Source organism: Chaetura pelagica, unplaced genomic scaffold (assembly GCF_000747805.2).
Source record: "Chaetura pelagica isolate M959 unplaced genomic scaffold, ChaPel_1.0 scaffold74, whole genome shotgun sequence".
NCBI lineage: Eukaryota > Metazoa > Chordata > Aves > Apodiformes > Apodidae > Chaetura > Chaetura pelagica.
In genome coordinates this window covers 1,845,620-1,863,350 of record NW_009952982.1, presented here as the reverse complement: position 1 = coordinate 1,863,350, position 17,731 = coordinate 1,845,620, and the positions used below count along the sequence as shown (strand labels likewise).

General features: G+C 37.3%; 1 protein-coding gene across 2 annotated transcripts in view; it reads right to left on the bottom strand.

The window, feature by feature from the left end:
• LRP5 (low density lipoprotein receptor-related protein 5) overlaps nt 1–17,731 on the bottom strand; it is a 126,885-nt gene that overhangs the window by 102,123 nt on the left and 7,031 nt on the right. For both annotated transcript variants that reach the window (XM_009996428.1, XM_009996429.1), the window contains exons 2-4: nt 9,224–9,421; nt 5,265–5,461; nt 3,214–3,345 (exon numbers count right to left, since the gene is read on the bottom strand). In XM_009996428.1, coding sequence (XP_009994730.1) covers nt 3,214–3,345; nt 5,265–5,461; nt 9,224–9,421 — 527 coding nt within the window. The remainder of the gene's footprint in view (nt 1–3,213; nt 3,346–5,264; nt 5,462–9,223; nt 9,422–17,731) is intronic.

Here is a 17,731-nt window from a genome sequence, read left to right as displayed (position 1 = left end):
CTGAACCACATCACCTAGTCAAAGAGGAAAGGAAAAAGAAGAAGAAGTTCAACATTTTGAAACTGCACTTCTGCCTAGCAGAGCAAAGCACACCTGCTCCATGAAAGCAGAACTCAGTAGAAAGATCCTGGTTCCATTTTGCCTGGAAATTTTCACATTAAATGGTGTGTATTCTACCACAGATGCACCAGAGCTGTAGCCAGAAACAGATACATTCATTATGCAACAAGGAGAGCAAGACAGAAAATCACGAGGAAGGTGAAGCTGCTCAAAGGAGATGACATGCAGCTACCACCTGAAGGCTGCTCTGCGAAGTAAGAAAGGTTGAAATTATTTACTGTTGGAGACAATGACACTAGCTATTAATACATTTGGCTTTTTCACAACACTTCAAGATACTACTAGCCCAAGTACAGTACTCACTAAATTCTAGGAATAAAAAAAAAACCATTTTAAATCTAAACCTAAATCCTGTTATTCCTCCTTCCCTCTCATGACAGAAGGAGAAGGAACAGTTTCCTGAAAGGAACCCTCACAGATTCATGAATCAAAATAATTCTGTTCATAAAGAAGATAAATGTGATTCTTAAAGAAAAAGCTGAGTATAGCCCTGTATCAACAAAATTGCTGAAAGAAGGTCCCCAAGCTTTTAAAATTTCTAAGTTCTGCTCTGCTTTCCAAAATGGCCTATTTACTTGTCCATTGCTGTCAAACAAAACTTTGCTTCCTTGAAAATATGCATAGAACACACATAGATTTTCCTTTGATCTTGAGACTTTGCTTATTTGCATCAGAAGGCATCTACAGCAAGAAACTGAAGATTAACTGTTCAGACACCTATCATTTGACACATCCATCAAGATGGTAGTGGTCCAACACAACATCTTAATGATTCCAAAGATCACTTTGAATGCTCACTTTGCAAAGAGTATATGGTCAGGTGCAGCTGATTTACTTCCAAACTTCCCTCTGCTTGTTGATATGGGAACTTAATGCAAGTCCAGTGCATTTTCACAGCCAACAGAGGAAAACAGACTTAATGTCACATGTGTGGAGGGAAGCAACAACAACCATCTATCTCTGCAAAACAAGTACACATTCCCAGGGAGGAACTTGTCCTTGATGCCAGTTGCAATCTACCTATACATTTAAAATCCATTATTAGTGACGGATATCTACTGTAGAGCTATTTTTAACATTTTTTTCAGAGCAACTGTATAGTCCCAGAGAGAAAGTAAGAATGACTCAACACCAAAACTACAGAATAATGAAATAGCCTTTTAACAAAGACAAAATACTTAGGTCTTCAACATATCAACAGCTATATGTTTAGAAAAAGAATAAAAATACAGTTTTGGAGTTTCAATGCATAAACCATAACTCACAGTAAAGCAAACAGTGGCACAGCCTGTCCTTTAATTCACATTTGCTTAATTATCTAGGCCAGCTTCCATTCAACACTCTTTGTAAAGAGCTACAGAGCTCTCATACCTGAACATTACTAATACATGTATTCTGCAACATCCAAAAGAGTTGAAGTCACCTAAGAGCCTCAGCATTTTTCTGCACAAGAATACTTTCTGACAGATCTACAGTAATATTATATAGTTATAATTACACCAGTAAACTCCCCCTGTGGACACAGATTTTGAGAACATAATGTTTTTTCCCTTTGCAGACAAATCCCCAGTAGCAACTGTGTAATTCACTTAAAAGTATAATGTCAAAGAAGGTCATATGTCCAAGTACTTTTGTTGAAGCCAACAGGAAAGAAAATTAAGAGGTGATCAGCAATGTTGCAACTGTAGTTTCTGATAGAGCTTTACCACAAAGGACTAATGCAGAACAATAAGTCAGTTCCTTGCAAGCAAGTAGTAAGAGGGGAAAAAAGAAGCACATGGATAAGGCATAAGGCAGACAGGACAACAAAAGATATGGAGCTTGGGAAGTAAGTACTGAACCACATTCTTATGCAAAACCGGATTTCCTGTTCCTATCCAATTTTTTGCCTTACTTTGACCAGCAGCCTTGGCAGATTGCCTGGCCTGACAATGGAAAGGTGAAAGCACAGTATAAGTAGTGACTCCTGACTTGTGCTAGCCCCCAAAATGCCCAAAGCATGCCAGAAACATGAGGTCAATATGAATGTCAAAAAGGTCATCCTAAGCATTCGGCAGTGTTTTTTTAAAAGCTGTGAAACAGAAGGAGGAAAGAGAAAGTTCTTCCAGCAACTGCAAGCACTATCTCATAAGCCTTCCAACCTCAGCAGGATGAGGCAATAGAGCTGGCCCTTAAAGCCTGAAAGTACAGTGTTCTAATTCACCTTCAAGTTCACAAATGAAAAGAACTGATTACGCTTGCTTTAGTACTCAAAAGGATCAAGCCACATCAGAAAATGACTTTACTTTTAGACTAGACTTGTTGAAAACGCATCACAAAGAGGCAGCAGAGTTTTTAGTCTTCTGGCAGAACATCTTCCAAAACCTTGCTTCCTAGTATGCTACCATCATATCAAGTGTTAATTGCCTGCTTTTGTATGATGGATTTTTGAAAGAGGTTTCCTGATCAAACCAAGCTTTCAAAGTATACTTTTAGTTTAAATCTTAATTTTCATTTGTGCTGCACAGATTATCTCATTAAAAAACAAAATGAAGGAGGGAAAGCTCATTGGGTTATCTCTAAAGTAGTACACGGGCATATGGACATGGTCTTGCACAATTTTTTGGCACATCTGTATGCAGAATATGCCAAAGCATATTGCTTCGAGATACAACTGGAAGGCAAAAATTCGGCCACCACTGCTGCATCATTGACCACTATAGGATAATGGATGGAAGGGATTAAAAGTCTATCCATGATCCACTGTCCAAATGGAAAGATGTTCTACAGTAACTTACTTCTAATTAAATTCTTCTACAATGGGCTCCACATACCTTCATTCCTACAGAAAACTGGCAAAACAAAATACAGTCAAAAGACACGGAATACAGTAAAAATTCTCCAATTTCTGATGCAAGGGATTACTTAAATTAATAAAAATCACTGTCTTTGATAGCTTGGCAGGAGATTTGGCTGCAAAATTTCAGCCATCTTCATCAGGACAATTTCAGTATCTCAGGCAGCTCCTCTTAACTCCCTTCTTCAAGATTCAACTTTTAAGCAACAAACCCAAACTGAGTCAACACTGCCACTATAGAAGAGCCAAGCTCCTACCTGATTTGCATGTCCTGCCATCGTCTTCTAGCTGCACACCAGTGGGACAGGCACAGCTGTAGAAGGGTTCTCTTGGAGACAGCAGGCACAGATGGGAGCAACCACCATTGTTTTCTTCACATGGAGTGTGAACTTTGAGAAATCAAACAGATTTATTTTAATTTTTCTAGAACACCTAAAGCTGTCTCTTCTCTATGAGGAAGAAATTATAGATCCCAAATTAACGGCACAAGTTCTAGTACTAAGAGACAGGAACCACCAAGTGTTAGATTACCCTTCCCCAGCATTTTACTTCTAGGGGCCCATAAACTGAGATGCAGGTGAGGTGATTATGAAAGAGCTGACAGCTCTGCACATTCTCACTGTACAGCCCTTTCAGTGTTTCTAAAGCTGAAAACAGCAAGAGCTTTGTATATCAATTACTTTGTGGATTCCAGGTCTGCTAATCATCATTAAAAGGGAATGGCTTGGAGGGTGGTGGTAGGAGGGAGTGGCTACCAGTGCTATGAAAGAAGGGAAAACATAACAATTTTTACATTACAGGAGTGTTGGAAGTACCTTTTCCTACTGCAAAGCTTTCACAGCAAGACATATTCCTGAATCATCCAGAGGAGCAACAATTTTGAAAATTTTAAAAACAATTAGTGGGGGGACACAAACAGAGGACAGGGACAAACACACAACTCCAAGGACCTATCTCATTTACCTGGGAAAAAAAATGGTCACAAGAGATGAAACTGTAACCATAAATAATTATGGAGAATATTTCCAGCTATTAAAAAAGAATAAAAAACATTGCCAGTTGTGCAGGGTTTCTCCAAAATCCGTCATGGTTTGAATAAGCGTCTAAACTGCTTTGGTATAAACCCATGAAATTTCCAGTTTATTTGCCTTGTGTTACTTCCACAAAAAAAGGGAGAGGAAGGACTCCAGTCTGATCTTAAAAGTCAATGGCATCTGAGCTATTTTCAACATATGCTATTCCCCTATGTGCCATATTTTCTTTGTGACGGACCCAGAAATACTATGACCCAAGGCTGGGGCATTCCCTGAGCTAAAAGCAATCATAAGAATTCAGCATAGACAAAATCTTATCTGGAGTTGTGCGATAAACCAGGGTACTGTCCATATGCAACAGCCTCAATGAGAATTTGGTGCATGTTCCACCAACAAGATGATCTCCAAACTCCTTTGGCTTACTGACATCCTATAAACTTTACTGGAATAACAAACATTATCTTTAGGGAAGAAGACTTTACAGTTGCCATAAATGAAGAAGTCAATCCAAATGGCAGGAGTATCTCCCCTAGGCAAGAGATGATCCTTCCCATAGCTACTCAGTTACATATGATTCCACACCATTGCTTTTAAGTCCCATTCTCACAATCTTAAAAAAAAATTCTAGAACAACTGCCAAATAGAATTACATGTATATACAAAATACATAGAGCTTCATTCAATTCTCAGTTGCCTGCCATCCTTTGAAGTAGCATCATACATAAGGAAAAAAACAGAGGCATGTATATTTTCCATATAAAAGCTCAGAACTAATTCTCTTCCATATTAAAACATTCATAATTGATTCATTACATGTTGAAGAGAAACATGATTAAGTCTGGACTCCAAAAACTGCACTTCTAAGTACAACATGAATATTATATATTTTCTTGTCGCTCAACTTATTAAAAAAAAAGAAAAAAAAAAATGATAAGCATTTTTTTCAGTTGCATTTAAAACAATGGTGTTAAAAATATGCCAGGTGAGTCTTCATCACTCTCATTCAGATATTCCAAATCAAAAGATGTCACTGAAGTACTGCACTGCATTTTGCATTTTGATACCAACTGCGATGGATGAGTGAGCTCACAACAATTCAGGCTGGAATTTTCGAAGAAATTAAAATGATTCAAGTACTTATATGTTTAGCAACCAATCCCCTGAGAACTGTTCAAAACCTTAAAACTTCATATTAACCATTTTTATGATTAATGGCTTTCCTGACAGATAATGTAACAGTCATGCAAAAAATTTCAGGGAAAAGTAAAACATACAATATGGCTGCCGATCTGGACTTAAGACCTGGATATCCATTGGCGAATACAGGGCAGATAATATTTCTCTCCTCTTTTCTCCCGTCCTTTTGTTACAGGCATGAATGGAGCGGGTTTGCCAGTCTGTCCAATACAAAGTGTCCCCAGACAATGTCAGTGCAAAGGGATGAGTAAGACTACCTTCAACGACTTTTTGCCTAGATGAAAGAAAGAAAGATCAAGAATTAAAAATTCAATGCTTCCACTTATTACCATGCAGAAAAAAAACCCTGACTTTGTAAAAACTCAAATAGGAATTGTCTTCTTTTAATAAATTCACTGGACCAAGAGATTTGCCTGGTGATAAAAATCATAATCAGACTGAAAAATATAAACCAAGACTTTGCCCTTTTGAGGCAATAAGGACACAAATATACTGGGTTATCATAGTGGCACGTATCTGACTCAGCATCACACTGACCTCTGAAAGACCACACAGAAGTTTCTTACTAGGACTGTGCAAATAGTGAAAAGCACAATTGCCTTTTGGAGGAAATAAAGTGCTCTTCCAATTAAAGCATTACCCTTTTGTTTCCCTATGCAATATATTACATATTTGCCCAGGACTTCAGTTGCACTCAGTTTTTTCTTGTAGCAGGAAAATAAATAAATTACTTGAGAGCCTCTTCAAATTACCCCTCTCAGCTTGGTCAGCAGCAGAAAAAAACAGTTTTATGTTTATCTTTTTAAATGTAGAGGTCAGTGACATATTTTCTAAGACTACGTATTTATAATCATTATATATCAGAAACATTTCAGACGCTTTTCAAAGACCTAATTCAGCCACACTTCTCTTTTGGAGATGCATGTATTTTTCACATTGGTTATTAGCTGAACTGAAAGTCACAAATCACATGACATTTCCAACATGTTTTCTAAACTCACAGGATCCCCAAATATATACATATTGCAATACATTTGTATAATCTAGATTTAGTCATTTTGGAGACATTTACTAAGGCAGTTTTCACAAAATTTATGCATTTTACGCATACACAAACACAAAGGGACACACAACTTCCAAAACAGTGCTCTAACACAGCAAACTAGTATTCAAAATTTTTCATCATATGACTTCAAGAAAGCTGAAGTTTTACCATTATCCTGAAGGAAAGTGAAAAATATCTTTTTCTTTTATCGATATTCAGATCTGCATTCAAATTGTTTCCATTGAATCCATTAAAGACAAAAAAGCAACAGCTAACATTTGGCATTCTGTTTCATTTTCAGCAGCATAGGTACCATTTGCATTTTTCAGGGCTAGGGGGAAGATAAAAAGTGCCCCCAAAATTGTTCATATGTATTCAGACACAGACAAGTTTAAACAGACTGACACATGCAAACAGGTATTTGCATATACATGTACAAATCAGGTAAAGGGAATAGAAAGAAAACAAAATTATTCTTCTTTCTGTTCTAGAGATAAAACTGAAACTGCTGTAAAATTTCTGTCCTTCAAATTATCACTACTTCTCTCACCACAAAACAGGATATAATAAAAAGAAATACTGAATTCACAGGAACACAGAATCTCACAGAATGTTAGGGGTTGGGAAGGGACCTCTGGAGATCATCTAGTCCAACCCGCCTGCCAGAGCAGGTTCACCTAGAGTAGGTTGCACAGAATGGCATCCAGGTGGGTTTTAAACGTCTCTATTTAACTTTCTCTTTCCACTCTCACCTTTGCTGTTGATTCTTCACTAGTAAAAGCAGCAGCTGTAATCCAGTGTGGCAGCAGCTGTTTTCCACTATGTATTGTTCCTATTTCCATCATTCTTAGATATCAAAGTCTTCCATTCTGCTGTAATACATCTCTTAAAACAGTTCCACCTGATGTGCTTGCAAACTTGGTGTGCTTGAAACATAACAGGCACATTGCTCTAGTAACATTAATGCACCACGAAGAATGCAAATTTCCTTTTTATTTGAACTCTGAAGTGATTCTGGGATGGAAGGGGTAGAAGCATTTCAAACACCACAAGATGTCTTAACTAACAAATCTGCATGAAACTTATTTTGGTCTGTGTTTAAGCAACAGAAACAACCTCCAAAGTTACCATCTCGTTTGAATCATTACTGAAGTCTACCTTGACACTAGAACCTAAGAGTCCCAATTTCAGACTTCTGTTTCAACATTGATCAGTGGAAGGAAAAAAAAAAAGAATAAATAAAATTTTCATTTTAAAAGAATTAAAATTAAGATCAATATTAATGGCATTTATTAATAAGCATAACATATTTAGAAGGAAGTTGTCTCAAATGATAACAATATAAAGTATACACAGCTAAATGACATCAAGCTGTTATACTGGACAATGCCTAGAAGTCCCCATGCAGTTAGACATAAGGAATTCCCAGAATGGATACTGCATGGGAACATCCTGACATTAAGTGTGCATTTACATCCTCCAGCATTTGAATAAAATATGTAAAAAGCGTACACCAGTGAGCAAATTATTTGTATTTAATATTGTGTTTGTATTTAAGACTGTATTTAATACAGAATACATTAACTTTTCATAACATACTATTTCATTTATTGTTCAATAGAAAACTTCTTGGGAGGTGTTGGCCATACACTAATCTGTAACAAGTAATTTAGAGAGATTGCTGGAATTACTGTATTTGAAAGCTTGCTCCCTTTCAGGTATACTTTCTCTATCTTAAAATGAGAAAAATGAATTTTATTTTCAAGTTATAACTTTTATATATACATTCAAGTAAAGTGTATACAATTTGTTTGTGCATGATAACTGCAGAATCAGCTTGGAAACCTTACCCTTTGCCACTTTCTGTCTATGAACTTGCATGCAGCCTTCAAGCTACCACTCCCTTCCATAAAGGTCTTTTCCCTTGTCCATACTTCTGTCAGCCAGTATTTGTCACTAACTGCAATGCCACCACTATCTAGCTCGTACACAGTTGCCCTCAAAGCAATCTATGAGCATTTTATACAGGACGTCAATATTGTTACACCTCTTTCAGGAGTGTGAAAATTGGGCACAGAATGGACCTTGCTAAAAAACCTGAAAAACACCACAGAAAACACAGTGGGGTTTGGGAGGGGGCATATTATTCTATAACATAGATATGCATAAAAGTCCTCAAACTTTTTACCAAAGCAAAAATTACTTAATACAGACATTTTAAATGTTATGAAGCCAAGAAAATGAAAATCTTATTTTAAACTATCTGCAGATCAAAGCCAGATCAGAATGCAGAGACCCTGCCTCCTCAACCGATCATTTCACTGGCAGAAGACATTCACTCTTCAGGACCAACACAACTTGCCCACTGAACAGTCCATAGAATTGAAGATGCGATCTCAAATGTCTAGGTCTGCCCTATCTCTCTGTCTACAAAAGCCAAAACACAACAGCACACTTGGACAGGAGCCATCAATCAAAATTTCCATACTATACTTGCTATAAAGCTTTAGGAAAATCTGCTTTCTGCTCACACACAGTCAATAAGCTGAATTATCTTAATTTATAGGCATGCCACAAAAGACGTCTTTGGATGGAGCCAAGGATAAGTATGTCTCAATGTTTATTTTCTGTTGAAAAAAAATACAGTAACAGAACTGTAAAACCTCAGTCACTAGTTAAATGTTACATTGCTTAGAGCCAGCGATAAGCATGTCCAACTATTTTGAAGACAAATATGAGCCTAAAAATGAAAAATGCTGATGTACAAGAAGGCTATAAACAGCAAAATGTGATGCTATTTTATTTTTTGCAAGGCTATTCACAATTGCATCTTAAAAGAACAAGAACATATTGGCATTATTCTCGATTTCTGAAAAAAACAAAACAAAACCACAAAAAAACAAACAAACAAAAAAAACGAAGCCTCAATTCAAAATGAATCCAGGAGGCGAGAAATAAGTTACACCATGTTATTGACAAAAGGAAACTTACCTAAAGGAACCATCTAGATTTGCCCTATGAATGAAACTCAGTTTTGCATCAGCCCAGTAAAGTTTCTGCTCATCAAGATCTATTGTGAGTCCATTTGGCCAGTAAATATCTGAATCAACAATTATTTTTCTTGTGCTGCTGTCCATTCCTGCCCGTTCGATTCTGGGTGTTTCACCCCAGTCAGTCCAATACATGTACCTGAAAAAGAAAGCAGATACATACAAAAATTAAATCAAAATACATGCTTAGCTTTAGGAACAGAAGGAATAGCATCTTTGCAAAGTCTGCAAATGCATATACATAGAGTGGTCTATCTACACAAATGTATATCCCTAAAACTTTTAACATACTAACATAAATCAAATGACAACTTGGTGCCAAAAAATCTTCCATGAGAGCATCTCTCACAAGTATTGCCTCTGCAATTGCCTCTGTTTCAGAAAGTTAGGAAGCACCTGATTCTCATACGCATTTACAACTATTTTCCTTGTGTAGCCACTTATTAAAAATTAATAGTCTAAGTCACATTTTGAAGCAACTAATCACCTATCCAAGCAGGCGGTGACCATAGATGAGCTTCCTTTTGGAAGTCTGCACAGACAAAATAATAAAATCAAGTGCTCTGAATTTCATTTCTGTCAATAAGTAAATCATTAATTCATGCAGACTTAGAATTACATCAGATTACATTTTGGGGTACTTTTTTCCCCCTCCCATCCTGTCCCAGTTTCCCTGTCACTCCACCTATGGGCAACTGATGTAGCCTGGCTAGACACACTAACAGCACCTTAGCAGTTGAAAAGGATCAGATCAAAATGTGGCAAATCACACAATGTCTGAATGAAAAGTTGAGATTAGTTACGAGAGAAATTGTCTGATAAGATGAGCACAGTTACTTCCCAGCTGGTAGACATTACCCAGCATGACATATGCAGGTTGCAAATCTGGCATACCATAGTTGCATACACAAATACAGCTGACCCTCTGCATAGCTATCTCAGGCCAATCAGAGAAATCAGAAATCACTGCCTTCCCAATGCCAAAACAGGCATTTCCAGTATTTCACAACAGAAGATGCTCCTGTAAATGGCAGTAGCTCTGCAGCTGCTCCATATACAGCTGGGGCCATCATTTCAATCAAGGAGGAATAGGCATCTGTACAGTTATCCTCAGCACATGTTCCTCACAACCAACTTAGGCTCAAGACTCTCTGATTCAGCTGTACCTCCAGTTCCAGTGCAGTTAAGCACCTATTTAGAACATTCTGATCATAGCAGCATGTATTATTGTTTGCATGCTCATCCGACTGAAGAGGGGAATACAGATAAAACTGAGATAGCCAGACAGATAGAAATTGCTCACTTGTATCACAATGCACATATACTTCAGTGTGGGAGTTTAGTTTTCCAGTTGAACTGGTAAAGCTTTCACACAGATGAGTCTGCAGGCTTCTGAGGTAGCTCAACTCAGAGTGGCTGTAGCAGACTCATGCCCCCAGATGCCTTCCCCAAAACATCTCAGCTTCATCAACCAGGATAGACTGACAGTCCCTGAAGAAGCTGCAGCAGTAGCTGAGCTGCCCCATTTCACAGGACAGCCTGTGAATGTAAATTGCTATTCATTTTGGTTTCCCTTAACAAATCAGGCTGTAATTTGTGGCAGCTAAAACTGTGGGAGGAAGCAGCTATTGACAAACAATGGAAGCCAGAGAAAAGGAGACATAAAATGAACTGTCTACACAACTAGCTGGTGAATCAGACTGTGAAACTGATCTGGCCAAATACTCATTTTTGGCCAGGTCAAATCAGTTGTTGTCTGATCTGGCTCACCTGCACTACCTCAAAGTATTCAAAGGACACCTTGAGCTACCTCTACAGGAATGAAGATGGACCGCTGAATTATGAAAAAGGTGACATAAGGCTATACGACATGGCTATGACAATCTCACACAGAGAAATTTATAAATGCAAACTAGAAAGGAACTTAGGCCAAAATGAAATCTCATTAGTTATTTAAAATCAAAATCAAAGAAAACAAAACTAGCTAAGTACATTTACACCTTAAAAGATAATTAATAGCATGCAAATATAACCCCCCAAATACCCAAGTAAAGTCCTCTCTGCAAGCCTCACATTAAAATTGCAGCCTGCCCTGATGCTTCAGAGCATTCAGGTGAAGAAAAGGGGAAAAAACATCTGCAAACCAAAGGACCCTCATGGCTTTTCTGTATGAAAGGACCTTCAGCTCAAGAGCTTCTCCCCCCAAATAAACCCGTTGCCTCATTTCATAGATGTGCGTTTAGCCTTAGTCACATAGAGACTACTGGACAAAAGTGTTTCTTTCAACTTCACACAAGAATTTGCCACAGGAAAATGACATCTCTACATTTTAGCTTGCTGACAGGTATCAAGTTCAATCCTCATCAATGCCTGTATCATCCAAAAGTTTAAAACTACACAGTATTAGCAAACTAACAGTACCATGAAGGAAGGCTAGCAGGATGAAGATACATTTAAACAACATGGATACGGGTAGCATTCTTTCAAAGTACTTCTCTCTCAGATGGATTTTTTTTAATGTAACATATAAAGGATTATTATTACCCTGTCCCTACCTCCTCCTGATTGCAGGATGTCTCTGCAATCCTTTAAGTATCAAAAAGCGGATCTTCCTGGTGAACTTTACAAAATATATCGAGTCTCTGCAGTAACCAAGCCCATCCTGAAGCCCCTCATACATTTCAAAGAATCCCATGGTCCATCACTGGAATGCATGCCAAGCAATGGAAAGGCAAAAAAGACAGTCTTGTGTCCATTTAACCTCCTTCACTTTCTCAACAGGTTTTTGCCCTTTTGGGAAGCTGCAGGTGCTAAAATGCAAGGAACTACAGAAAATCAGCTCTGGTTTGGGGATCTCTCTGCACATGAAGACCCTGGATCAGGAGTTTGGATAGCACTGCAATAAGACACCAGTTGTTGCTGCAACAGGAGTGAGAGTCTCCAGTATATGTAAGACTATGCCACTGCCAAATGGTCCTTTCCTAGCACCCTACAAAACAAAGCAAAACAAAACAAAACAAAACCACAAACAAAACCAACAAGCAAACAAACAAACAAACAAAAACTACCAAAAAACCCCATACTTTTCATTACCTTAGCAAATGATCAGTCTGATCAAGGCCTTACAGAAGTGGTGCTTAAACAGAAGAAACCAATTAAGGCGCACAGTTTAAGCTATCTATGAAACTTCCCCAGAGAAAGAGACATTACTTTCCAACTCCCTCTAGGTAAGTCACTCACAAATCTGGGACTTGGACTCTACAATTAGTTAGAGCAGTGCTCTTCATCCTTCTTCTCCCACCATAATATCTAGGCTGTTTTGACATTTTTTTGGTCAAGACAGTGAACAACACAGCTTTGGACATGAGACTCATGTTTTAAATGCATGCCTGTGTGGCACTTTGAGGAATGCACATGGTGTTTTTGTGTTTTTTGGTTTTTGGTTTTTTTAACTCTCCTCTATTTTAAGCTACAAAGCTTGTTCAAACCAAATTAAGTACAACCAGTGTTCTGGCTGAGCCAGCCTACATTGAGATCCAGCTGAAGATAGAAATTTTTTGGGCAAGTTATAAACCCTAGAAGGAAAAAAGGAATCCACATTAAGAAAAGCACGGCACAAGTTTAGATAAAGCAGAACTGCAAACTTAACTGGAACAGTAACACCGTAAGATAAAATTTTAAGGGGGACAGGAATGCTTCCTTGATGCCATTTATTAAGAGAAAGGCTTATACCTATCTTTGAAAAAATCCATGGATCTGTTTAAGGAAAATCAGTCTTCTGTCAAAACTACTGAAATCTGCCTGCATTAACTGGGTTCATCAGAGGAAGTGTCATCCAGATAAAACAGTGGAGAAATTGAGTATTTTAGTAATGTTCAGTTGTAGTCATTATGTCTTAAGAGTTTTCACCTCCCAAATGCCCCCAGAATACAACATCAAACCTTACTCAAATAGCCAATATTTTTCGTTGGGGACTTACAGGCAGGGGGAGAGAACATGGCAAAAAAACTTGAAGTGGCTTCTCAAGAGAAAATATCAGATTACACACCATAATAGTTTATATGTGAAGAATTTATTTAAATTAATCTGATTTAAATTAGCCATTATTAATAGAGTTTAACCTGCTAAGATTACCTAATTCAGGAGCTTGGAGTAGCAACTGACTAATTTCTGCAGAACACAAAAGGTTTTTTTTTTCCTTTGGGTTTGCTTTTTTTAAAAAACATCCTCAATAGTCCACATTTTTATTAACATCAACAAAACCCAAGCACTTTGAAACAGTCTAGACATAAATGTTTCTGGGACAGCAGACAGTTTGGGATGGATTTTTTTTTGTTTTTAAAATATAACATTTTTTGCTGGTGTCCAAAACAGTAACAATCTCTATTATTTTCATTTCACTATTAAAAAATTGGATTTTTAGCACAGACAAGGTTTCAGGAAAATTCAGAATACACAGAGCCTCAGCCCATTTTACCAGTGCTATTAAACACTTCCTGTTTTGGAAGCATGTTTAAAAGATAAATGTGAAATAACAGTGAAGAGCCTAACAAAGGTATTTGCATAGGGGTTTTTTTAGTTAGTTTTGGTGGTGGTGATGGTTTTAAATGCAAATTACAGAGTTTTAAATGTTGCTGAGACAGAACATACCATAACAACTGTAAGGAGCTAAAAATACCAAAACCAGTCTTCGGTATCTTAGTACACCCATTAGATCGATCACATTTTTAGGACCGACATTTGGCATCCCAGGAGTTTTGTATCCCACCTGAATTGCAGCAGGTCAATAAATATGTAACCCCATTGAGGCTATAAAAGAAACAATTCCTAAAGAGCTGATTTTTAAAAAGTGCCCTTGTGAGCAAAAATCACTTCTAAGCAGCTATCTCATATCAATACTCTTTTTAAAAACCCAAACAAACAGCTATGGAGAAGGGCTAAATAAAAAGCAGCTCTGGAACAAATTATTGCATTACTTAATTCAGTTCTTCAGGGATGCTAAGTGTCTTCTCCCTTACTGGGTTTTAACCTTTAACTCCAGACTTTCAAGGCTAAAAGAAAGAAGGGATAGGGGGGAGAAGGTAACTAATAATAATTTTGCTTCAATACCACAAATTCTGTCCCTAAACTGAATTGCACTTTGTTACACCAAAGAAACCAGAAAAAAAAAAGCAGAGCAAAAGCCAAAACTTCATCCGGGAGAAGATGGAAATGTATTATTCTTTCTGAACACATAACCACTAACAATCCATCAAGTGCATCATCCAGGTTCAACAGAGTTCATAAAATTCAGTAAGCACAGTAGCTGCAAGCTTCGCTACCAAGCTTTCTAGTAAGAAGGCAATGAAACAAATGCAGTCCAACTGCTGTCAGCAAGTCACCGAGTTCTGGCATATACTTAATCACCACATTGAAACAGGGCTTAAATCATGCTTCAGTACTATCAGAAGAATGTGACTAAAAGCCACCTCGAGGTCTGCCTCATTTCAAAATTTCGTGAAGACCATGTTTCCTTTCCATTTTAAAGCTGTGAGCAATTTCTTATTTCCTGGCACTTCATCTCTCTTGACATAATTTTTGTAAAGATTAGAAACCATGGCCATGGTCTCAAAGACCAGCTCATCAGTCTGAACTTAAAGGTATCACAGATACGATAAAATGCAGCCAACACTGCCCAAACACTTTTTCCACATCCCAAAATGCAGTACAGTTGCCAAACCTTACATAACCCGCTTACACAAAAGGGGGTAGTTGTACAGATGATTTACATCAGCACAAACTTCTGAAATTTCAACAATGTTCTCAAACTTACATAAGCCCAAGGCACAAAACAGGAAACTGCTATGAAGTTTCAAGTCCTCCAGATTTAAAACTTACTTCCCCCATCCCACCTTTAAAGTTACAAAAACTCAACTGCAAAATTAAATTGTACCATTTGTTTACAGAAAGGGAAAAAGAGGCTTTCTTGCATAGCATTAAACTGCAAATTACTTACTCAAATTACCTCTTCTGTTTTTTTCAAGCACTGAATTTTGAGACCCTATGGTCTTGACAAAGAACATTATAACAAACCCAAAAACATGAAACAGCAAGTAACAATCACAACTAATCACACCATATTAAAAGACATATATTTAAAGTAAAGCAAAGCAAATTAAATCCCAGAAAACCACCCTTCTCCACTACAGTTTTCTTACAATATATTTTATTCTGACAGTTTTACTCTTTTAAAATATATACATTGCATATATACTATTTGCTCTGCTCTCAAATGAAGCAGAGGGTCTTTAAATAATTTATGCCCTTTAGTCATGTCTATAAGCAGAAGAAGAGAGAAATAAGCAAAAAAGACCAATAAAACATTTATGGAAAGGCTGTCACTATCAAGGGCATTAATCTGAAAATTATTGCAAATAACACTTATGGTAAGAACTTCAAGTTTATCATGCATGAGACTATTTGCAGCTATTTGGCCACATAACATTATCAAAAGCTTTCCATCTCTGAAATTAAAGCCATACCAAGACACTGGATATGACTCATAACCAAATTTAAGGTTGAATACTTTTCTTCCATTCTAAGAAAACAAATGAACTACTCATATATTCATCCATCTTAGTGTTTTAAACAATGCATCAAAAGCTTCAAAATAATGCTCTACTTGAAATGTATTGCTGAATAGAGATACACAGGATATAAACGGATCTCTAGCTTTCAAGGCAGCAGTAATCATGTTTCACTCAAAACCAGGGCTTGTTCTGCTTTTTAAATGAGAAGCCATAAGTAAAACTAAGAGTTGCTAAAAAGCATTATCTTTACCCATACCACAACTGATGTTTTTTCTTCTCAAGTTTTTACTCAGTATTCTCTCTCCTCTCAACTAATCCAAAGAAGGTAAAACCAGATTATACACTGTTACAAACATTTCATTATTCAGAGTAATTTAAATAAAAATATTCAAAGCCAACTGCAGGTCATACAGATCAGGCTTCAGCATACAGATCCCAGTGATTTCAACACAGAAAGCTTATGTGCTTAACCTTAAGTACACAACATACTGTTGTGTAGGCCCAAGGTCCTGGGGAATCAGCAGTAAACACCAGAGCAGTTTTAATTGTTGCTATAAACACGGTTGTGAGTTATGCAAGGATAGCTATAGGTTCGGTTCATGGTTTCACTGCAATACTGAGGAAATGCTGTATTAACAACTGGGCATATTCGCGGCTTTTAATTTTAGACTCTAAACTGAGACCTTTCTAATCTTGATAGCTGTCCCTTCAAAATCAATTTTTTAATATCCCACTTTTCATATTTTGTCATCCAATACTTTCCTTCCTTCAGTGCCAAATACATCTTATGTCAATAATAGTCACTGCTTGTAGATTTTGGCTAATACACCAGTGTCAGTTGTTGCTTGCAGACTCTGGCGAATTTGCCATAAGCAACCTGAAGCGATGGTTAGGTTGGGCTATGGCACACACTTCACTAATGCTGTTCAGAACTTGCTTAGACTTGTTTTAACCTCTAAACGGCCATTCCACAGGATGACAAAACTGATGATTAACAGCTTTATCCTTTGTACCAAATAATTTTAATTTTGTTTTGCTGTTTTCTAATTTACATCTTATTTCCTTCCCACAAAGCCTCTGCTATTCCAAAAGGGGAAGACTGCTCCATAGATGAAGTCAGTTTCTGTGCTAGTCCACTGGCACTGACACTGCCCGAAGGTCCACACCATGTCACGGAAGAAATTTTAAGAACTAAAATTAGGGAGGTGATTTAGAAAGAGTTTGGCAGCTTTTCTTCAGCCAGTCAAATTAGAAGGCCTTTGCTCAGGTCCCCCACAAATATAATTTCTATAAATTCCACTAGAGTTAGCATTGCAGCTCACATATGTCCAATTCAACAACCCTAGTGAACACACCAAGTGAAGACTGCTGTTACACACAAACAACAACAACAAAAATAAACCACAAGACAGCATGTTTTTTTAAAAGACAATCAATTTTTAGTTTTCTTTAAAATAACTGTTTTTCAGATGTCTGATTAAGCACTTTGTGATCAGTGGAAGGGGTAGAAACTTCTCAAGCTGTACTGTCTGCTGAATAAGCTAAACCATAGAAAATACAGCCCAAACTTGAACAGTAAACTTGCTCCACAAGATAATGCCACAGTCATCATACAACTAGGAAATAGTTTAAGTTTCATATTACTGAAAGCAGATGTTTCTAATACATTGTAGGTGCAATAATGTGAACTAACTACTTCATTAGCACTTAGCAGTGAAAATTAGATATGAGGATTATGGGATGTGCTACAGCTTCTGAGAATGAGAACCCTGTGATACAGGTTGAAGGTAGCAAACCTTGAGATTTAGATTTAGAGGTCCTAGATTTAATTACTCTTGTCAGCACACATTCCAAGCTGTTCACATCTAAGATTTTCCCTA